The 24,400-nt window shown below is 48.9% G+C and overlaps 1 protein-coding gene across 1 annotated transcript in view; it reads right to left on the bottom strand.

Moving 5' to 3' along the window:
- The window catches only part of LOC115329251 (plexin-A4-like), a 33,941-nt gene extending 18,548 nt beyond the window's left edge, over positions 1-15,393 (bottom strand). The window contains exons 1-6 of the mRNA XM_042291677.1: positions 14,311-15,393; positions 13,587-13,763; positions 5,971-6,102; positions 4,740-4,913; positions 4,312-4,460; positions 184-322 (exon numbers count right to left, since the gene is read on the bottom strand). Of these exons, the coding sequence (XP_042147611.1) occupies positions 184-322; positions 4,312-4,460; positions 4,740-4,913; positions 5,971-6,102; positions 13,587-13,763; positions 14,311-15,393 (1,854 nt within the window). The remainder of the gene's footprint in view (positions 1-183; positions 323-4,311; positions 4,461-4,739; positions 4,914-5,970; positions 6,103-13,586; positions 13,764-14,310) is intronic.
- Positions 15,394-24,400: the final 9,007 nt, after the last annotated feature.

The following is a 24,400-nucleotide window of genomic DNA, read 5'->3' as shown; positions in this document are numbered from 1 at the left end:
GTCGAACCTTCCGTGAAACCAAGTATAGCGCCACGTTCGAGCAAAGAGATTTTGGCGTCGCGTGGTTCATTTCTGCGGGGCGATGATCTCCCTGTTCGAATTTGTGGCTAACAGGCTGTACCACACTCTAGCGTTCCGTAGGGTTAATGCGTAGACGGATTGCTCCGAACGAGCACCGCCCACCTGGTACTGGAATGCCGTGGCAGCCACTTTCCTGTCCAGGATGTCGAAGGACTTTTCCGTGTCCCAGTAGGTGTCGTTCACGTTTACCATGATGTCCACCAGGGTGTCGCTCTTGCCGGCCGGCGTCTTGCACTGCACACTGCGCGAGCGGTCACGTCAAACTTTCGTCCCAAGGTGCTTCGTATTTCGCACGCTGCTGAAACTATTGCGGGCAGAAAGTGAGGGAGAGGAGGAGAGGAGAATGCGCGGAGGCGTCACAACGTCGAGCTCCGGTTGGAAATGATTAGTGGGAAGATTCAAAGCCAGCCTCCCCTTCCTCAGTTTCCACCCGCACATAGGCCGGCTAGTACTTTGCGGTTGTTTTTATGAAGGCGAAAGGCTTATATGTCTCATCGCTCAGTAGACCTTCAATGTCCTTGAGCGGAAACACGCTGGCGACACCAAAGGTACCAAAACTTTTACGTAACGTCTGATAATTTTAATATTCCCCCGAAAAGAATTTTCGCTCTTTTCCCTCGGCTGGCATCGAACCAGCGACCTTTTTTACAGCGGAGCTGTTAAGGGCTAGTTTTCTCAGTTTCATGTCGGACCACCAAATAAATGTCGGCAAAAAACTCTGAACAGCTACCGCCAACTATGAGGAAACCGGTTGTCTGGTTGCGCCGTCACTCATAGATGGCGGCAACCTTTCCCTTTCCATTCTGGTTTTCACCGGACTGGAAAGGCTGAATTTCTCTAGGCGTCGTCCTTGAGGTCGCCCTAGAAGTCGTCCTTGAGGTCGTCCTAGACGTCATCCTTGGGGTCGTCCTTGATGTCATCCTCGAGGTCGTCCTCGAGGTCGTCCTTGAGATTGTCCCAGACGCTGTCCTTGAGGTAATCCTAGAAGTCGTCCAAGATGTCGTACTTGAAATCGTCCTAGACGTCGTCCTCTAGGCGTCATCCTTGAGGTCGTTCAAGAAGACGTCCTTGAGGTCCTCCCACCATGGTACTGCTTTGCTGGTCTTCGTTCTTCACCAGGGGGGAAAGGCTGAAAGTTTTTCGTTCAGTAGTCCCAAAGATACCGATACCGGGAGAGGCGTGTAAAACTGTGCCTTCTACAGAAAAACACGTCTATTTACAAGTGAAGCTAATTTCCGAACGTCTCAAAAAGGTTCCACCACGCGCTCTCCTCGTCTTCTTCTCTTCTCCAAAATGTTCCCTGCCCCAGCTCGCACGAGCGTCGCCAGTTCACCCACACACCGGGGCACACGTGCAAACGCAAACACGCCAAGCAAAGAGCCTGTTCCCGCGTCCATTCACGGTGATGGCGGGCCGATTCTCACACTTGTGAAGGTGGATAACCAGCAAAGCTGTTTTAGCACGCGACACAGATGTGACACAGAGTTTTGAACAAAGGTACGAACAGATTTTTGCCTTGATCGGTGATCGTCGTGACGAACGGTACGCTCATACATGTCGAGGACTAACGCCTCCCCGAGGAGCCGGAGGGAACTAGACTCGCATGACGGAACCGCCACCCGGTGGAAGGAAAGGAAACTAGGCCCTCAAACACTTGGAACAACAAGGTGAGGGCGGTGCGCTTTCCTCCTCCTCCTCATTTCCTCCTCTCCTCCTGCCGCTGAATTTGTTCGGGGGTGACATGACACGAAGTCGTGACGTCATTTTTCTTGCATCCAAAAATGACGCCACAAAGACGTGACATCATTTATGTGTGTGCCAACAAAAATGAGATCACGACACCGTGACGTCATTTTTGTTGCCGCACACGAAAATCCCACTGGACCGTAGCCATAAACAGCGTCGCTATAAAGCAAAAATACCACACAGAAAAAAATTGTTTCAGCTTTGTTCATTCAACCAAACGCGATGAAATTCGGTAGCTTCTCAGGAACATTGTTAGTGAAAACAGTTAGGAAAGGAAAAGGTACGGTGATGAGATGGTTGTAATATGCCGTGTACTCATCGAGGACGCCTTCTAGGACAATGTCAAGTGCAGCGTTGAGAGCGACGTCAAGGACTGCGTCTTAGACTATATCAAAGACGACCTCTGAGACGACCTCAAGGACGTCGCCTCGGGTGACGTCGAGGATAATATCCTAGAGGACGACAAGAACGACGTGTAGGACGACCTCTAGGGCGACGTCAAAGACGCCGTCAATGATGACGTCGAGCATGACGTCCCAGAAAACGACGTAAAGAATGTGCCTCAAGGACGAACTCTGCAATGACCTCAAAAGCCTCCTCTTGGACGACCTCTCCGACGACGTCGAGAACGAAGTCAGGACGTCAGGTCACGTCAGCTTCAGCTACTGGCGCTGACGAGCTTACGCAACTTAGCTTACGTGAACGGAGCTTACGCAACCGACGCTTACGTGACTTTGATTACGCGGCCTTGCACTTCTGCCACGGGCACTTCGTCACCTTGATTCCGCGAACTTAGAGTTCAGCGACGGGCGGCACGTAACCTTAAGGATACTAAAGTCACCTTGAGCATGGTTGGGCCTATAAAGCTACCGCTTTAAAATTGGCTCTCTCTATTGACATTCTGCTAAATGCGATGGAATGCTGTAGCTTTACAGGAGGATCGTTAGTGAAAAATATTAGGAAAGGAAATGGTACAGTTATTAAATGGTTGTAATGCCGTACACACATCGAGGACGACGTCAGGGACGGCGTCAAGGACAAGGCCCTAAATTACAGCTTCAAAAACGACGTTTAGGTAGACCTCTAGGACGACCTCAACAACGACGAATAGGACGACATCCTTGAGGACGACGTCGAAAACGACGTCTATGACGACTTCAAGGACAATATCTGGGACGACGTCGAGGACAACGTCAAGAACGATGTCTACGAGGACGTCAAGGGTAACGTTATAGAGGACGATATGATGTACGACGCCTAGGAAGACCTCTTGGACAACGTCGAACACAACGTCAAGAACGGCGTGTAGGACTACGTCGAGGACTACCTTTAGGGCAACCTCAAGGATGACGTCAAGGACGACGTCAAAGGCGGCGTCTAGGACGACGTCTTATAGGTCAGTGTTATTGACGACGTCTTGGACGACCTCTGGGACGACCTCAAAGACGGCGTCTAGGAAGACTTCAGGGATTACCTCTAGGACGACGTCAGCAACGTAAGGTCACGCCAGCTTTAGCTACCGGCGCTTACGAGCTTACGCGACCGAAACTTACCCGACTGGAGCTTACACTTTCGCCACGGGCATTACGTGATCTTGTGCGTGGTTGGGCTTCAAGGCTACCGCTTTAAAACACATGACAACCTAACCAGACAGCAAAAGAAATTCAGAAATTATAGTACATAAACGACGATATATAAACTTTTTTTTACGGTTCTAAGCGACTGCAGTTGTACGAGTTCAGAGGACGTTAAGCTGAGAGACTTAAAGTTCTCTGGGTCCTGAAGCAGACGGCTTAGGGAAACGTCGAATGCCAATTTAAGGATACTAGGAGGTTTATTTTTAAGTTGTCCCTATCACAATCGACTACGACCGTTACTCCTACTTGTCTGGATTGTTAGTCTTCTGGTCGACGATGTTTCAGAAAAAAAAAAACTATTTAGCATTGCTACAACTTGAGGCCAGCATCACAAGTTTTGACCGAAACAGTTCTTGGTCTCTGGTTATCATTATATGCAGGAATATACCATAGGAAATGCACTCATAAAACCTCTAGTAGATGGGAGCCTTTGAAAATAAACTTTGTTTTAATGAAATGGCAAGAACTGTTATCATAAACGTTGCTTATAAAATTCCCTGTGCAACCTTTAGGGGCCTACAGTATATCATGCAAGTCGTTATGCTCATAAAAAGTGACATTTGCCATCAGCTGCTATGTTGACATACCCTTTCCAGAAATAGAAATGTTCCTGGTTCATCAAGTGCGCCAGACACGCTGTATAATGTATACGCTTTTGATTCCTACTTGCATGAATCGCCAACGCCTCTAAATTTCGATGATCTTTGGCATGCCCACATGACATGATAGCGTACACTTCTCCAGCTTACACGCATGATTATTTCTCCAAGGTGCTGGTTGCTGCCCGATAAAGCGAGTTTCGTGGACCATTGCCCACGCTAAGACTCAGATGAAAGGCGCTACTGACAAGGTGAAATTCCAGTGGACCAGTGTGCAGGGCTTGTTGCCCAGGGTGATCTGGATGGAGCTGTGAGGTTTGTGCGCGGGGGAGCCAAAGTTGTCGCCCTCCAGGGTCAGGAGCGTGCCTCCGGAACTGGGACCCTTGGTCGGAGACACCTGCGGAGACACATGCGGCGTTTGGAGAACCTTCGTCCGGACTATCGATTCACTGAGGCATCAAGGATTTCGATTAAGTTTGTTTACCAACCCCATTAAACGCTATCAAACAGTTTCCTATTTTTTTTTTCTTTTTGCAACCGTTATGAGGCCACCGCTAATTCTCGATTCCCCAAAAAATTAAAAAAAAAAAAAAAGTTTCGAGGGATTTTTTATACGAATACTGACATAATTCGCACAAGCTGGACCGCTTTGCCAGCGCTGTAGTGTGTCACTCGCCTTCTTCAGGAGAATGGGACAGCCTTGCACGATGAAGTTTGTAGTGGGAGGGCACTCGTCAAAAGTGGCGCAATAAGAGCCGCACCAGCCGCACACCAGCGGGTCTTCGGTGCTGTTCATGCAGTCCGAGCACCTCTCGTAGAGAGAACACAAGCCCACCGGAACACGCACCACCTGAAAGAAGACCGCCACTCGGTTTAAGATTCCTTTGTGATGACGAACTTAGCCAAACAAATCCTTTTAACACCCTTTTGGCCGCAGATTGAGAGCGCATATTTTGAAGGCCGGCCACCGGAGTTCCGCGTAAATTTCCAGTTGTATGATGTTCGTATTTTCGGTGTAATATACATGTACCTTAGTGATATCACATGCATGAGCCATATCAGTTGATGTTTCTTTTCTTGAGGCCATAAGTGACTGCAACAAAGAACAACGCTTGTGGCAATTTGGAACAATTGCGGTGGCCTAAAAAGGGCTGAAGCAGTCCTTCGTAGATTATTTTTGAAACCGTGGCGTCGTTGTCGAATAGTTCGCGGGGAAGCACGCTTTTGGAGCCCGAACCCGAACCCGTACCCGTTTCAAACTAAAACTGGCTGCGCTCCGTGTTCGAAACGGGGTGCAACACTTTTTTTATATTTATATATATATACATATGCTTTTATAAAGGATTGAACACCACTATCTACAAGCATCCATTCAAGAAAAATATTTTTTAGCGGTTTTTTTTTTTTTCGCAAAAGTGACATACGCATCGTTGAACGCTGGTTCTTCACCCAAAAGGAAAGCTAGCTGCTTGAACCAGATGCCAAAGTTTCAGAACTAACCGTTATCTTATTAATTTTATGTGATTTTTTTTTTTAATTTTCGGGGGGAAAATGGCAACCGACGGAGCCCTCCTATACATGGTGCTTGATGGCAGCAAACCCCCCATAAACGGGCCCTATTTTTCCATAAAGAGTTTCAAAAAAAGAAAACCTTTGATAGCTTTTGAATAAGATAATGGTTAGTTATGAAACTTTGGCAGCTGGTTCGGATTGTTAGCGCTACATTTTGGACGGAGGCTCAGCGTTGGGCAATGCGTCGTCCATTCTCGGAGGGGGAGAAAATAAAGAGAAGAAAAAAAAACTTTAGAAATATTGCTTTGGGGGACCCGCTCTGTGTCAAATAGAGCGGCTTAATTCGTTAAGAAAATACAGATAAATGAAGACTTGAGTGGAGTGCCCCGATATACCTTCTTGCCCGTCAGAAAATATGCGAAGTTTCCGTCCGGATCCACGGCTGTGGACTTCTCGATGGCCGTTCCGAGGCCCCCACTCAGGTCGGTGGAGTACAGCAAGGTCCAGGCCGATTCTTCCAGCTTATACTGAAAACAGACCGTGGAGCACATCTGACAAATCGAGCACCAGTTTAGCTTCGATGCAGCACGGCTACATCGAAGCATTAAACGAGCTATAAAACACCGAGCAAGCGCCCACGCAAAAGTTGAAAATAATAAACTTTCCGCCTTTTCACTCTGGTGAAGAAGGAAGACCAGCGAAACTGTACTATGGGGGAAACGATGTAATGGCCGTCCGCGAGTCGGCAAGCCAGAGTGAAAAGGCTGGAAAGGTCGCGGCTATCTATGAGCGACGGCGGCAAGCAGACAACGGGAAAACACAGCACTCTGGACAGCTGCCGCCATCTATGAGCAACGGAGGCAACCAGAGTGTTGTGTCGACATTTGTCTGGTACCCGACATGATCCTGGGGAACCTAGTCCTTAACAGCTCCGCTGTAAATCAATCGATCAATTTGTATTGGGTGTCCAGGAACACCTATGCGGTCTTGATTCTGGTAAATGATAATAATAATAACAATAATAATAATAATCAATCAATCAATCAATGTTTATTATAGTGCCCAGGAACAACCTTTCGGTCTTGGTACTGGCACACCGAATGGAAATGAATACATAAAACACACAAGTAGAAAAGAGCACTGAATATAACCATACATGGCGTACACTGTGCTGAATGGTAACAAAATACAAATTCTAGGTCTTGTTGACAATGAAGAGGAATTGCAGTAATGTAAAAAGTTTGAGACGCACTCAAAGCGAATACTATACGAAGCAGTAGCACAAGGACAGACCCAACAATGCCTGTGCTCTCCGAAATCAATCTTAAAGTGAACCACAATTATTATTATTATTATTATTATTTTCAAACACGAACGGTGTACGTGTGGCTCGAAGTGAACTTTCTATGCTTCCTAAAGATAGATATCACCCTGCTCTTGATGTAGTTCTTTCTATTTTTGATCCTCCGGTCCTCAGTCCCTCTAATGGACATTCCTCACACACATCGTATAACTATTCAGCGGGGGACTCCAATGGAATGTATCACCACCTATCGAGTGTTGACTGGGCTTCTATCTTGGAGTCGTCTGATGTCAACGACCAAGTATATCTCCTTACAAGTGTTTTCAGGAGATCATGGCCATATATATCCCTCTCAGAACATCTGAAAAATCTCTCTTCCCTCTCTGGTTATTTTGTGAACTCAGGAAGCTTTTAAAGCAGAAAAGGATTTTTAGCACATCAGGTTTAAGAAAAGTGGTCTTCCAAAGTGGGAAATTGAATTTAAAATTTTCAGACAGCGATGAAAAAAATTTTAAACCGTGATCGCCAGGCGCATTGTGTCTCAGTAGAATCAGATCTCGTAAAAAATCCCAATAAATTTGGAGGTACGCTAAATCGCGCTTGGGAAAAATTATTGACTCCGAAATCGTCTCGAACAGCATAGCGGCAGTGCGAATGTCATGTTTGAGTTGTTTGCGGATCACTTGGCGTCAGTCTACAATAATAATAATAATAACTGTTCCTCAACTGTATTGCCTCACTCGGACGGGTTTGTTGACCCATTAGGTTCTGCAGTTCTCGATGAGGAATATGGTAGGCTATGTATCAAGGAAATGAGACCCGCATTGTCTGCAGGTCCTGACGGGGTACCCGCTGCAATTGTTAAGGGTTATCATGAATTATTTACGCCTATCTTCTGCACAATTTTTAATAGCTCCTTGACGTCAAGAATATACCCTGACGACTTGAGAGTGGCAGTGGTTGTTCCGGTCCTGAAATCTGAAAATAGTGGTGACGTTCTTTACTACAGACCCATTTCTCTTCTCTCTTCTTTTTTCAAACTCTTTGAAATGGTTATCCATCAATCCCTTTCCTTCAAGTTTCGTAGTATATTCACTCTTAATCAGCATAGCTTCATGGCCGGCAGAGTGAGATCTTTTTCTCTCCTGTATCTTTTACGTCTGCTGCATCTAAAGTAGTTTGTAATATAGGTCAGCTTCACGTCTTTTTTTTTTACCTGAGTAAGGCATTCGACGTAGTCAACTGCAACATTCTCTTATAAAAAGCTTTCCTCTTACGGAGAATGTGGTTAGGTATACAATTAGTTAAAAAGCTATTTGCCCAATAGGCAAGCCTACGTTCGTGTCAACAATACTACCTCTTAACGAAAAAATAGTCAGAGTGCAGGCGAGCTGGTGTAAGTTGAACATGACTGTAAACCTGAGACTGGGGCAGAAAGAGAACACAACAGAAGGTAGTAAAAGAGGAGGCAACGTCTCAAACTCAGCTGCAAAGTTTAAAAAAAAACACACAAAAAAAAAGGACAATGACACTTGGGTAAACTTTCTCTTATCTCCCTTGACCTTGGCTGTGGGACACTCACACAAAGGGTCACATTCTAGCATAACCACCGCCACCCGGCGAACCTGTAAACACGGCTCTGATCTAGACTTCCATAGTTGAAAGTTTCCCCACATGCAGGAGGTTTCATCAAACGTGCTCTTCGCACGGAGTGGCGTAAACGATGATGATAATGTTGATGAAAACAGGCACATAACACACACATTTATACAGATAATGGCAGATATACGTAGCTACATGTGCTACCAGTTTTTCTTCGGAGTGCAGCTGGCGCGGAGGAGTCCGTCAATAGACCCCTTTCAGAATTTTGGCAACACTTAAAAAAATTTAGGCGGAATTGTAAAACATCTAGCATCATTGGGTAATCGCCGCCATTACGCAGGGTTCGTCTCGTTCGACCTTGCGTTCGACCAGTCGGCGTGCAGCGTAGCCGCCGTAGCGTTTTGAGCTATGGCTTGTGCGGGTGTTTTCCCGATCACCTGTTGGTCTAATGATCTATCGATACTGCCACATATAAGTGACAGAAAGGTGGAGCAGTTTTACAGGAGCCGGTCAGGCACAGACCGGTGCATGGAAAGAAGCTACAACTTCGTCGTCGAAGCATACGTGGTCCCCGCATCGATAAGGGCTAACTACTCACGCAACAGGCAAGCTCTTTCTTGTTTTGTAGTGTTTTTTTTTTTTAGTAACATTCCATAATTTTAATACAGATAATCATAGTGATCGCGCTTTTAGCGTGGCCACTCCGAACGACCCGGTACGCTTGTCGTTCGGTGACAGCCGAGAACTCGCTCGTTTCGTTTTTCGTACCCCTCCAATAAATTTAAGACCGCGTACCAGTAACTGCAAAAGGTGCCTCACGAGTCACAACCTTGAGTGTTCAAGAAATCGCAATCGCAAATCGTACAGAACAGCAGAAAAGGTTGTAGGGGTGGGTGGCAGGCAGCCCCGCATTTTAAATTCCTTCCTCGGTAACCTTTTGAAGACTAACAAGTTAAGCGGTTTGTGGCATTCCTCACAAAGCTACAGAGTAGACTTTCCAGAACCACTGATCTATTGGGTTTATTTAACGGCGTTTGTAAACGTACCACGTTTGTTTGAACCCACTCGAAACGCGACATTGCAAAAAAAAAAAAAAAAAAAGTGTGCTGGAACTGATCTTTATTTGCACAGAAAATATGCACAGCTGTTTATAGTGTGAAACCGGTGTATAATTTTTTTTTATCCCACTCAGTGCGGGAAGTTTCTTCGTCAAGGGTTCCTGCTGCTGAAGCAAAAAGAAGACCCAGGATCCGTATACTGTGATGGAGGCAGTTGGGGTGCGAGGCCAGTCGTTGGATGGCCATTGTAAATGTAAAGGAACCGAACTTGCGAAATAAAGTAAAGGAAACGAACTTGAGGAAGAAGTAATCATGCATCTACACGCCGAACTAGTACCTAAAACGGCCTCGGTTCCAGTGAAGAAGCACTGAAGGAGGGAGCCGCTCGCGCATGCGAGCCGCGCACTGAACCGCAGCCGTACCTCTCCAGTTAAAGACGGGGCGCGACACACGGCCACAGTACTACAACATATAATCGTTTGCGACGCTTCCGCTTACGGATGAAAAGAGCGTTTTCTTGTCTAACCTGCGAAAGTTTTGAAAACAACACGAGGACTCGGTTTTTCTTTTTGAACACTTTAGAATTTGTCTGACACGTACCTTTTTTCCGTCTCCGTCAACGTATCCATCCTGGTTACACAAAGGTACGCAGCAATGCGATGGCATATTGATGCGGCGCGCGCAGACTGGGACTCAAAGTGTAAGCAGCACCGTTGTAGGCGGTAAAATACAGGCGGTTCTGGCGGGACCCCTGCGTGATGGCGGCGGACCTAGTTGTGGTTGCGTGCAACAGGTGGCGCTCTACTCCGAAAGGGGTAAATAGACTACTTCTATAAATACCTGCATGCAACACGGCGCACGTTGCACTCTGGGAACTAGTTGGTTAGGGAGGAGAGTGGCGTGGCTTCGGTTTCGATCCACACGTCGACAAGAAATTATACATAGAGCATGGACTATTAACGGCCGTTATCTCATGTTTTCTGGTCCCGAGAGCGTCATCTGTGGTTTCTAACCTGGTTTAAATGGCCAGACCTCGAAGCTTTAGCACAAGCCCAAGACAGCTTGTCTTAACGCATGCTTGTTATATTTTTGTACTTGAGCCTTTCTGTTAGAGTTTCGAGGTATGTGGACGAGCCAGTGCTGGGAATCTCGACGCTGCGAAGCTCGGGAATCTATACGAATCAACCAGCTGTAGCAACGAATAAGTATGCGAGCATCCAGCTGGGCGCCTTTACATTAGTGTTGTTGATCAGGAAGTTTGTTCGTTTTGTGCGCCCGTAGACGAAATATAACTATTTGCAGTTAACGCGAGGTAAAACTCAAAGGCGCAATTGAAAAGCTCCATTTGAACCCACTCCTCATGTCTTATCTGTACTGCCCCGCAGCACTGCACGAAGTGAAATCCCCGCCCGCTTGCATCCCACTAATACTGAACATCGCGTATGCGCATAAAGTTATCCTGCAATCATATAGGCACATTCGCACATACAAACCGTATTAAGAAAGCAAAAGTCGAGCACTTTTGTGAAGAATGTCGCACCGTTCGCCGGAAATCCGCCGGACGGGCATGCGGTGCGCCAAACGAACGAAATTATTCAAAGCGCACTTGACGGTTGCTACTGGCCATAATATTTGTTATGTGTTTGCTTTCTTCTTTACTGAGTATGCCTAGGGTACGCCCAGATAATTTCAGGCCTCTGTCGTAGCTAGCCGGTCTCACGTTTGCGAAAACTTAATCTTCTATCAGCATAAAATTTTAGTGTGAGATATGCGATGACACAAGAAAGAGATCACACAAACTTTTGTGGAGAAGTGAGGTGGAATTTATTGCGTTTCCTTATACGCTCATGCGTCAACGCTGGGCTCAACTTCGATACTCCTGTGAGGATGCGGCTTGCTTTTCGCCCAATGAAGTAACAAGAGCGGACGTTTCGAAATAAAGTAAGTGTAGGGCTCAATTAAGGTGACCGAATTTCAGTTGTAGTTTACTGCTACTAGACGGGATTACTGACATCGAGCTCGCAGATGCACTCGTGGGGTGAGGTGACTAAGCCACGTCTTACTCGTTTGCATACGCACGCACAATGCCCGGTGTTTCGAGAACCAAGGAAAGTGTCCCGGTCTTCGTTTGGTATAGTGAAAATGGCCCCTGAAGGGCAGAGTTCGAGGGTTTTCTGAACATACAAAAACGCCGTCAATGTCATGTGACGTCACGTGGCACCTCAACCTCAGGTGAAACTGTAAATTCACCTGACTTAAGGGTGTCGTGTGGCCTGAGGTAACGACGTAATGAAGTCACTTAACGCCAGAAGACACCATGATGTCGTCACGGTGTTAGGTGGCCTCAGGTGACGTCACGGTTACGTAATCGCATTACGCGACGTCATGGTGTACTGTGACGTCAAAGAGAATCTATAACTGCTACGGATTAAGAGCAATGTGAAAAAGAATAAAATAAATAAGATTTATTTTATTTGAATCAGATTATTTCGATTTAAATTACTGTTGCTACAAAAAATTGATTCTTTATAAATGTTTTTTTTAAACATGACAGATTAAGGACTTTTAGTAGACCGTAAACTACAGCTGCGCTTTGCTAGCGAGAACTCGTGCTGTCACATTGAAGCATAGATAGAGCACGCGCCCGCTGGGAGCTGACTTTATGACGATCCCAGCCGCTGTTCCAGCACGAACACTGTAGCGCCGTGGAAGCCAGCCCTGACTCGAGCGCGGCCATCTTTGATGCACTGGCCATGAGGCTTTTGACCACTGTCCTGGCGTCCTTCCCCTTTGCATTCTTTGGAACGTGATTTGGAAGCGTTTGTATTTTCTTTTTGGTTTAACTGTGATGAAAATAGTCACCTAGCGCGTGATAAAAATGTTTCCAGATACAAAAAAAGGTTTTTTATGTTTTGTTTTCTTTTTGCATTCTTTAAAGTATATGTTTCTTTTTCGCAAGACACGATGCGGTTGCCACGGAAACGTGTCAGCGAGAAGAGGAGGCAGTCTATGCGGGGAAGCGAAAACATGGCAGCTGGGAGCGTTTGGGGACGCTGTTTTATAGACTATTACAAATAATTACTGTGAGTACCGTTGTTTCTGAGTAAAAGACACACTCCTTGGAATATTTAGCAACAATATTTGAGCACAATATTGCTGCGAAAGCAGCACTTTATTTGTAACATCATTCACGGTCGAGATGGTCACTGACCAAGCGACACCCTTCTAATGATCAGTATAAAAGGCTCATCGGTAGCCTTTGGGGCTGGCGATTGTATTAGCGTGACCGAAAATAAAAAATATATTGAATTAGCGTGTCATTAAGCGTGCGTTGTGTGTGTGTGTGTCATCTGTGTTCTAATCCCTTGCCTATGCTAAATGTATAATAGGCACACAAATGTGCTGTTCAAATGTCATTGTAATGAGCGTGGAAAAGGTCTATCCAAACGATAACAATATTGTTACTAATTTTGAATTTCACGCTGACTTGCGCCACCTGGGTCTATAAAAGCGCAATGTAGGAATAAATAAGGTAACGGCGCAACATTAAGTCCCAGTGGCCTAATCGCAAGGGTGCAAAAGTTAGTCCTGTGCGCTCAACTTTGAGAGACTAATGGGAGGGGGGAAGGGGGGGGGGGCAAAAGTCGGTCTCCTCCCCCTTAGTCTCCGGAGGACTAATGGTTGCGGCAGCGCATTCAGTCCCCTGAGGGACTATGTCGCGCTCCATTTTTTCTTGGAGAGTAAATTGAACACTATTTCCACGGCTTACGTTTTATAAGGCCTACAGGTAAGAAGGTGAAATCTGAAATTATATTATAGGATCCCTTTCCTCTCCCCTGTAAAACATAAAAACTGAAACTAAATAGCTGACCTTTTGTCAAGTAAGCTTTGGATACCACGAACTCCTTGGTGCACAATAACTTAAACAAGTTTGATAATGGTCCACTTTGTTTGAGACCCCATCTTTCGTTCGGCCCTTTAGCTCGCTACACTCGGGGTCTCAACAGGTACAGGCACCGCTGAAGGACGTTCAAGTTGGTTCACGTACCTTGTACAGGAAGCCCTTGTTGTCCCCAATCCAGGCGACGACGCTCATGTTCTGTCGCAGGACAGTCACCGACGTGACCAGCCTGTCCTGAAGGTGCAGCACCAGGGTTCCGGACAGGGGAATCGTTCCTTCGATGAAGCTATTCCCGATGGGCTCGCAAAAGAACCTTCTTGATTTCTGGTCGAAAAATACAATATTATGTTTGTTCGATTGTTCACTGCAGTCCCAGTGGGTAACTTGACGACGAAATCAGCTGTGACCGAGCTAAATATATCTAAAATGAAGAAGCGTGTCACGGAATTTGGTCACGCATTTAATAAGGGGCCTTTTGAGTGGGCAGAGGGGGTTTTATTAAATGGTGAAGCTCAAAATACTTACCATTAACCAAAGAAAGGCGAAGTGCGCTCAGGTAATAAGCATCACGTTCTCATGGTCTCTGCGCTGATACATCGCATCTGTCAAGTCTCCCCTTTTGATCCTCCCTGCTTCATTTAATTACGTTCACGCGCTTCGTGCACGAAGCGCGTGAACGCAATTGAACCATGGTTCATACATCGGCGTTCGTTGGCGCTCTTACCGATAAATGTCGAAATCTCGTTGAGTGAGGAACGGTAAGATGATGTTCAGGACGACTGTAGTTTGATAACCCTTTTCATCTTTCGCCTTCTTTTTTTTTATTAGAATATTCAGTTTGCTTGCACGAGGAAAAGAACAATGAACTTACTTGGCGATTACACTCCAAGTTTGTGCCGCGCTGGTGGTAGAGTTGCGACAACTTGGACGTCGGCTTGCCCAAATCGCACTCTCGGATGGCTCCGTAAAAGGCATCATGGACGTCGTCCATCCTGAAAGAGCAGACGGCCGAGCCGGCGCTGGCGTCGTTCTCCTGCATCCGGCCTCGGGAGGGCTTGCCGAAGGCCACCAGTACCAGTCCGTCGCCCCCATGGAACTCTGGTCCGGCGGACGCAGCCTGGGCGATCGGGAACCCGAACTCTCCCCTGCCACAGCGGATGGGCAGCTCGGTGTATGTCAATAAGGTACGGTCGCTCACGCAGACCCGCGATATCCGTGTCTCGAACAGTTCCAGGGCCAGGCCGGTGTTGTGCACCGCGATGAAGTAGGCGAATCTGTCACGGCTCGTGCCGTACACGTAGCGCACCTTGTAGGACTTCTTCAGCGACCGACTTATGTTGATGGAGGAGGACCCATAAAATTCCAACCAGTATAACTTGAAGTCGGAACCGTCCGAGTTCAGGACGCGCGCAGACACCGAGAATGGGTGGTAGTTGAACGGGCGGCCGTCGTAGGTAGACGCGGCTAACAGGATGTGCCCCAAGGAGAGTGCCACCGTGCTGACACGAGAGGCAACGTAGTTGACGTACAATTTTTTATCCATTGTTATAGAGACGTTCAGTTTTTTGCGTACATCATGAAACGAGCAGATACCCTGCCAGATGGTCCCGCAAGCGAGCACAAGGGGATATACAGGATCAAACGTTGTGAGTACCTGGTTGTCATTGTCTGTTAAAGTTCTGCCCTCAGCGCACTCCAAAGGGTCCGGGGTGCACTGGGGATTATCAAGACGGGGTCCCGTGGACTTTTTGGCCTCCAGTTTAAGGTCTGGGGACAGCTTGTAGAGGGCGTTACGGCCGCCCACCACGACCACGCCGTCATCGATGCTGAGGTAAATGACGTTCTGCAGCGGTCCGTGCTCTACCTCGAACTCGACGATTTCGGCGGTGGAGTGAACGCTCGCCAGGAGGACCAAGGCCACTACCCAGATTGTGCATCGCTGCGTCCCGTCCATGGCTGTCAGGTCCAATCCCAGGTTGAACCTGGTGTAGGTTAGAGTGTCACGAAAACACCCGATTGGTCAAGCGCATGGCTAGAACTCATCAAACTCAAAAATATTTGTTCTTGAAACAATTAGCGATTTTCGTTACGTGTTTTTAAACCTACTTTAACGGCTTCGTCTTTATATTTCGTCTCACCTTAGCATGGACTAACTTCGAAGACTGTGCAAGCGCGAACAGCTAGCCTTGACTGCCTTGACTGGAGCACTCACTGCATTAGCGCTCGTGCAGCCGCCGAGGCTTCATCCAAAGTAACTAGCTCGCACTTAGCATGCGCGGCTAAAAATAGTCCATGCTAAGGTGAGAGGAAGTATAGACGCTTTCAGGCAGCTGTGCAAGGGCGCCAATTTAACAGACCTTTAGTTTTTGTTCCCTCTTATTCCATTCGCTCCACTTCATCATTACCGCAACAGGACAGGGCATTTTAAGTGTTACTCTGTCCTTCTGCCCAGCATCAGGTCAACGCCCGCTTCAGTGGCTCGGTATCACGGTAAGACAAGAGAAGGTCGTCTATGGCGGCTTAGTCTGACGCGCGCTGAAAGCCTCTATAGATTGCCAGGTGCCGTAAATATCTGCATCGCTCAAGAAGCCCATACAAAAATGGTCTATGGACGTCTATGGAAAATTCTGTGGCAGGTTATCATCCCCTATGGCCTTCTATTGTCGGCCATCCATAAATACATCTACAGCCAGTTCTATGGTCCTATTTCTAAAGGCTGGGAGTCAATAGATTTTCTTTACCCGCTTCTAGAAAATTCTATGGCACCGGGTCTAAAGACTGGCAACCAATAAATTTTCTTTACCCGTCCAATGAAACTTTTATGGCAACGAGTCTAAAAATTCCTCCTCCATGCTCGCGGCGGCAGCGGTGGTCTGCTAAACGATCTACTAAAACTCTCAACACAGGCTTTTTTACTTTCTGACTTGGGCAACTTGATGTTTTCAAGCGGTCGCATTATATCACTAAAAACAGTCTCGTTTTAGTCGTCTGCTGTGATACCCAAGTCATGGTTCGTGGGCCTTGATAATCCCCGCCACCTACTTTCTATAGGAAAAACGCTCCAGCTTAGAAAATTAAAGCAGTACCAAATTTCTGTATTACCGTTGGCAAAGCATGTCCAAAGATATCTTCTCTGCTGTTGCAACCGGTCTTGAAAACCAGAAATATTATTTGCTTGAAAAATTCATTGCAATACTTGTGCAACTATTAAAATTATTACCCTACCAGAACTGAAGATAAATTACACTGCAATCAAGCAATAGCTTGATTGCAATATTCACCATCAGTGTATTGCATTTCCACACTTCATTGTCAACACGATTCATCAAACTTATTAAAAAGATAATTAATATATTTTAGTTTATATTTATTTCAAAATACTGCGACCTCGATGAGGTTATCGCAGGAGTGGAGAGAAACCATACATATACATTCAAAAAGGTCATCGATTAAAGATGTACACACCGTACGAAACAAAACATAGAAAACCGTGAAAAATGCAATATAAAAAGAGTACAAAAACAAACACACACACTTCAATTACAGATTCCAGGCACCATACCAGAATACCTACTGTATTTCTAATACAAACCTATCAAAATCGAGACAACGAACTGATTCATTTATGTTATTCCAATTTTCTATCGTTCGAGGAAAAAACGAATATTTAAAAGAGTTAAGGTGGGCTCTGTACGGTACAAGATTTAATGGATGAAAGCTTCGGGTGCGTGATTCAATAACAGAACCAAGATATTTTTCCTCCCCGATTAAGTGCACAGTTATTATTCACTATTTTATGTAGGAGCTTGAGCCGTTCTACAGCACGTCTAGATTCAAGAGGCGTAAGTCCTATGTCAGTCATAGTAGATGTACAGTCATGTCTCGTTAATATGGACCCCATTAATCGGGACACCCCGCAATATGGACGAAATTTTCGGCGACCGGTCTCCCGCCATGCAATTCTGTCCCGTTAATACAGAAACCCGCAGTCCGGACTATGGACGGCTATTTTGGGGACGAAACGGGAAAATACAGGCATTTTTGTCTCGTTAATATTGCCGCGCGCAGGGTCACGGACTTGTAGAAAGTTCTCGTTTACTCTTGCTGCGGACATTACTATCGTTCATCCCTGTTTTTGTTGTTCTAGAAAGTGCTTGTTCATTCTCGCCCCGAGCGCGCTACGCTCGAATCTTCTCCGCCGAATCTTCGAGATACTGACTCACTCTAGATAAGAGGCCGCCCGCGACCTTGTCGAGTCAGTCTCGCCCCAGCGCTCGATTCTGCTGACACGCCGACTTCGACGCCCGCGACGCTCTGCTTTCTTCTGTTTGCTTCTTTATTTTTGGCACAAGTTCGCCACATTAAACGTTTATTTATTTTTGTTTATTTCTTGTTTATTGGTCACGACTCACCACCCGTGACATTCTGGTGGAGGTGCGGGGTACCGCATGCCCGTGCAGCGTTCCCCTCCCAGGACCCGCAGTGCAAGCCCGACTCCAAGCTCGCTGAGAAGACCACTCAGCGCGGAACCTGAAACTCGGACCAGCCGCCGCACCAAGGGAGAGGATCCGGAGTACGGTTTGCTCCTGGATAAACCCAAGCCGAGGAAGACGACGATGGACAACCAGTCGCAGGCCCCCGCCGCTCCTGCCGTCGTCTACCTACCCGTCGCTCCTCGGACACCGGCTCCGTTCCACGGCGAACTCCACGAAGACGTTGAAGATTGGATCGACCAATTCGAACGCGTCGCCCGCCACAATAGCTGGACCAACGAGCAACGGTTGCAAAACGTGTATTTCTCGCTCGAGGGGACTGCCAGAAGCTGGTACGAAAATCACGAGTCTTCATTGACATCCTGGGACATTTTCAAGGGCCAGCTGAAGGCGACATTTGTCAACCAGCACCGCCGAGAGAGAGCCGAAGACTTACTGCGTACCAGGACTCAAGGCCCCAACGAGAGCATCACCGGCTTCGTGGAGGATGTTCTCCGCCTAAGCGCCCGCGCCGATCCTCAGGCTACCGAGGAGAAGAAGCTGTACCACCTGATGAGGGGTGTGAAAAGCGAGATTTTCGGCGGTCTCATCCGGAATCCCCCAACAACAGTCGACGAGTTCATCACGGAGTCGACAAATATGGAACGGGCCTTGCCAGCCCGCGCCAGACACTACCAACGACACCCTGGCGTAACTGCTCTAGCGACATCTGGATCCGACCTGGGCACCACCCTCCCCGGCATCCGTGACCTTATCCGTGAAGCCGTCCGGGAGGAGTTGAAGAAGTTGCTACCTGCTGCCACAAGCCTGGATACGCCCTCAGTCGCCGAGATTGTCCGAGAAGAAGTTCAGAAGGCGCTGCATCCACAAGCTCTTGTCAACGCCGCTCCCGAACAACCACCACTGAGCTACGCCGCGGCTACCCGACGACCACCGCCCCCTGCTCACCCGTACACCGCGCCACCCCGACGTGAACCTCCAGCGCCGCAGTTTCCCCGACGCCAGGAAGATCGGGCGCACGCCCACCCAGAACAAGCTGCTCCACGAAAGACCGACGTGTGGAGGACGGCCGATCGACGCCCGTTGTGCTACCACTGCGGGGAGGCCGACCATATCTACCGTCGTTGTCCCTACCGGCAAATGGGCCTGCGTGGCTTCCACCCGAACGACCCACGCCCGAGGTACGGCGAACGCCCTCACGACATCGAGGAGTACCTCCGACGTTCCCCCTCCCCAGTGTCGTCACTCCGCCGTGAAGCCCGCCCCCCATCGCCACGACGTTCAGCCTCCCCAGCGCCACGATCCCGCCGAGAGAGCCTGTCTCCCCTGCGTCGTCGGGAAAACTGAGTGCGGCAACGCCTGGAGGTGACGTTGCCGAAAACGACGGAAGCAAACAGCCTCCAAGAACGCCGGAGCGCTCCCACTCTCTCGACGCCCCGCATTGCACCGACGCGCCTGCAACGGTGTCCAACAACCTAAACGTTGTTATCGATGGCCAAAACGCATCGGCACTCGTTGACACCGGGGCAGACTACTCAGTATTGAGTGGGAGGCTCTCTCGCCACCTTCGAAAAGTCACGACGCCGTGGGATGGACCGCAGATACGAACCGCCGGAGGACACCTCATCACGCCTGTCGGAAGGTGCACCGCTCGCGTCGAAATTCACGGCGAGACGTGTCCTGTGAAATTCGTCATTCTACAAGACTGTTCCAGAGACGTCATTCTCGGCATGAACTTTTTGTGTGAATACGGCGCCGTCATCGACCTTGGAGAAAACAGATTGACGCTGCGGACACCTGTTCCGCCTTCAGAGAAACTACAAACTGCATCAGCCGCCGTCCGAGTCGCTGCCGACCACGTGAATCTGCCGCCGCGATCAAGTGTTGTCGTACCTGTCGTGACCGATGCAGCTACCCGTAGCGAAGTTCTTCTGGAAGGTAACCTCCAGTTGCTCCTGGGAAGAGGAATAGGCGTCGCACGAGGAGTAGCTGAACTTCAGGATGGCCGCACTGTGGTCCTCGTGACGAACTTCCGGAATGAAACGCAACACCTCACGAAAGGTGCAGCCGTTGGCCACGTCGAGGATCTCCGAAACTCCGCCGAAATCGCCGCCATTACTGATGAATCCTCGCCACCTCAGCAAGACGGTACGTCGCCAGCGAAACTCGACATCGACCCTAAGCTTCCGGACCCAAAACGACGGCAGCTGATGAACCTCCTCGCCGAATACCGTGACTGCTTTGCGACGTCGTCGAAGGTACGCCAAACAGCCGTTGCGAAGCACCGCATCATTACCGAGGACGACGCGCGCCCTGTGCATCGATCACCTTACAGAGTCTCCGTTAAAGAAAGGGAGGTGATCCAGGAGCAAGTTCAAGAGATGCTGAACGACGACATAATCCAGCCATCAAGCAGTCCGTGGGCCTCTCCAGTCGTACTGGTTAAGAAGAAGGACGGAACGCTTCGGTTCTGCGTGGACTACCGGCAGCTGAACGCGGTGACGAAGAAAGACGTCTACCAACTCCCCCGAAACGACGACACGTTAGACCGGCTGCGCCACTCTCGATACTTCTCATCGATGGACCTGAAGAGCGGCTACTGGCAGATCGAAGTCGACGAACGGGACCGAGAGAAGACAGCTTTCGTCACGCCGGATGGGCTGTACGAGTTCAAGGTAATGCCCTTCGGACTATGTACGGCGCCAGCAACTTTCCAGCGTGTTATGGACACCGTACTGGCAGGACTGAAGTGGCAAAGCTGTCTGGTCTACCTCGATGACGTCGTGGTGTTTTCCAGCGACTTCGACTAGCACTTGCGACGACTCCGAGCTGTTCTTCAAGCCATACGGACCGCTGGACTCACCCTCAAGCCGTCAAAGTGTCGGTTCGCCTATGACGAACTGAAGTTTCTAGGTCGCGTGGTTAGCAACAAAGGCGTGCGCCCAGACCCTGAGAAGACTCGCGCCGTCGCGTCATTTCCAGTGCCGACAGACAAAAAGGCCGTGCGAAGATTCCTCGGACTTTGCGCCTACTATCGTCGCTTCGTTCGGGATTTCGCATGGATTTCCGCACCGCTCACAAACCTCACGAAGGACGCCGAGAGGTTCGAATGGGCCGAGGAACAGCAGCAGGCATTCGACGAGCTGAAGCGACGACTCCAGACGCCTCCGGTTCTTGGACATTGCGATCAGGATGCGGACACCGAGATTCACACTGACGCAAGTAACGCAGGACTTGGCGCGGTACTAGTTCAAGTACAAGTAGGCACCGAACGAGTCATCGCCTACGCAAGTCGGACACTGTCCAAGGCAGAGAGAAATTACTCCACGACTGAGAAAGAATGCCTTGCGGTCGTCTGGGCAATAACGAAGTTTCGTCCGTACTTGTACGGAAGCCCGTTCCGCGTAGTCACGGACCACCACTCGCTCTGCTGGCTTGCGAACCTCAAGGACCCGTCAGGACGCCTCGCTCGATGGAGCCTCCGGCTACAAGAGTTCAACATGACTGTGGTTTACAAGTCAGGACACAAGCACAGCGACGCTGACTGCCTGTCCAGGACCCATGTCGAAACACCTTCCGGCAGCAGCGACGACGATGATGACGAGTGCTTTCTAGGGGCAGTGAACACCGATGACATGGCACGACGTCAACGAGACGATCCGGAGCTGCGAGCCTTAATCGAGCACCTGGAAGGGCGCGGCGGTACCGTACCCCGTGTTTTCTCACGAGCCGTGCCGACCTTCACCATTCGGCAAGGTGTACTCTACAAAGAGAACTTCGGGAACAACAACTCGCCGTGGCTGCTGGTAATACCGACCGACCTTCGAGGGGAGATCTTTCAAGCATGTCACGACGACCCGACGTCCGGACACCTTGGATACAGCCGGACACTGGCCCGTATTCGTGAAAAGTATTACTGGCCCAAGCTCCCCAAGACCGTCCACCTGTACACACGATCATGCCACGAGTGCCAGCGACGCAAGAAACCTCCGACGAGGCCGGCCGGACTCCTGCAGCCTATTTCTCCTCCAACTGCACCCTTCCAGCAGATCGGAATGGATCTACTTGGTCCTTTTCCGCCTTCGACGTCGGGGAACCGCTGGATCATCGTCGCCACAGATTATCTCACGCGGTACGCCGAAACGAAAGCTCTTCCTTCGGGGACTGCTGTGGAAGTTGCCAAGTTTTTCATTGAGTCCATCGTCCTCCGGCACGGCGCTCCAGAAGTTCTGATTACAGATCGCGGATCATCGTTCATTGCACAACTGACCCAAGAAATCCTCCGACTCAGTCACACCAGCCATCGTCGTACAACTGCGTACCACCCGCAGACCAACGGGCTGACGGAGCGACTCAACAAGACAATCGCCGATATGATCTCTATGTACGTCGACGTAGAGCACAAGACGTGGGACGAGGTGCTGCCCTACGTCACGTTCGCCTACAATACGGCGGTTCAAGAGACCACTGGATTCACCCCTTTCCAGCTGGTACATGGTCGGAAGGTGACGATCATGCTGGACGCCATGCTGCCCCATGAGCCATCTGACAACGAGAGCGACGACGCCCAGGTGGTTGCTCAACGCGCCGAAGAAGTTCGCCAGCTCGCCCGACTCCTGATTCAAGACCAGCAACGCGTCGACGCCGGCCGCTACAACCTTCGTCGCAGGGGCGTCCACTTCCAGCCCGGAGATAGGGTGTGGGTATGGACGCCCATCCGTCGCCGCGGCCTCAGTGAGAAATTGCTGAAACGATACTTTGGACCCTACAAAGTGCTTCGTCGCCTCGGTGATCTTAACTACGAAGTCCTCCCCGACGGAACGCGCCCATCTGCAAGACGTCAGCCGCGACCCGAGGTGGTGCACGTCGTCCGGCTGAAGCCGTATTACGAACGATAGAACTTTCCACTCTCGTCGACGGGTGAACTGTGAACTGCGGCTCGCGATTCTGCTGCCTTTTCGTTTTGGATTTGTTTTTGTTTGTTGTTTTTCGTTTTGTGCTGCATCGGGACGATGCACTTTTTAAAGGGGGGGATAATGCCGCGCGCAGGGTCACGGACTTGTAGAAAGTTCTCGTTTACTCTTGCTGCGGACATTACTATCGTTCATCCCTGTTTTTGTTGTTCTAGAAAGTGCTTGTTCATTCTCGCCCCGAGCGCGCTACGCTCGAATCTTCTCCGCCGAATCTTCGAGATACTGACTCACTCTAGATAAGAGGCCGCCCGCGACCTTGTCGAGTCAGTCTCGCCCCAGCGCTCGATTCTGCTGACACGCCGACTTCGACGCCCGCGACGCTCTGCTTTCTTCTGTTTCCTTCTTTATTTTCGGCACAAGTTCGCCACATTAAACGTTTATTTATTTCTGTTTATTTCTTGTTTATTGGTCACGACTCACCACCCGTGACAATATGGACACGTGTCCACGAAAAAAAAAATATTAGTGACCCCAGTGTGTACTACTCGGAATTCACCATTGCCTTTTTGTTCCCCGCCTGGTTACTTTGAAGGCGAGTCCACATACCCGACAGAAGAAAAGGTTAGTGAATCGTAGAGGTCACAGTTTGTACCCGGAATTCACTATTGTCCTCCGTCCTTGAGATAAGAGCTGCGCGCCTGAAGGTGGTCGTTTTGTTTTCTTTTTTTTTTTTTTGTTTCTTGTCTTTCAAGCTTAAACGTATGCCATCTCCTTCCGGGTTGGCATACGTGATGAATCACATTCGTTGTGCATAAGAGGCAAGAGGCAAGGCTGGACGCTTCTCCGGTCATTTCGGAGGTGGAGACGATGACAGGTGTTAAAGGGAAACTGAAGCGGTTCTCTATTTGAGAAAAAACATTTCAATTGCCTTCATTCTACCTCCAGGATCAGGAATATCAAGATTATTTTTCAATTTGGTGCACGGAGGCTTCAGAAATTAATTTTTAAAGTACCGTCGAAGCCCCTCCTTCCCGGGGCGTGACGTCACACTAGGAGCTTTCGGAATCTCTGCTCTCGTGCATCTTCAGCGCCTATCAAAGTTATGCACGCGCACTCTTGCTATTTTCAGAAAGGTCAGAAAGAGACGTCACGACTGGTGTCAGTGCGGGAAATATACCTGGCAAGCTTGCCGTTGCACGCGCTGCCCACACGAGCGACACGCGCTTGGCGGCCCGAAGATCCTAGTATGACGTCACGACTGGTCGAATGTTTTTTCGCTTTTTCTCGCTTTTAGTTGCATCTTCAGGGAAAACAAAAGTGATATTCAGATTCACAAGATAAAAATACGCCAGAATTCACCTCTAACTCGTTTTTTTCAAGAAGTGTTTCAGCTTCCCTTTAAGCGTAAACGGACAGAGCTTTCTGCTCAGCTGAAAAAGGAGATATGCAAATTCAAAATTGAAACGCCTTCAGCGTCTGTTCAGTACGTGAAAGAGTGGAGTGGAAAACACCTTGGCGTTGATCTCGGAAAATCGACAGTCCACGCAATTCTAAA

Source organism: Ixodes scapularis, unplaced genomic scaffold (genome assembly GCF_016920785.2).
Source record: "Ixodes scapularis isolate PalLabHiFi unplaced genomic scaffold, ASM1692078v2 PGA_scaffold2__306_contigs__length_199485367, whole genome shotgun sequence".
NCBI lineage: Eukaryota > Metazoa > Arthropoda > Arachnida > Ixodida > Ixodidae > Ixodes > Ixodes scapularis.
This window is presented reverse-complemented; position numbering and strand designations above follow the sequence as displayed.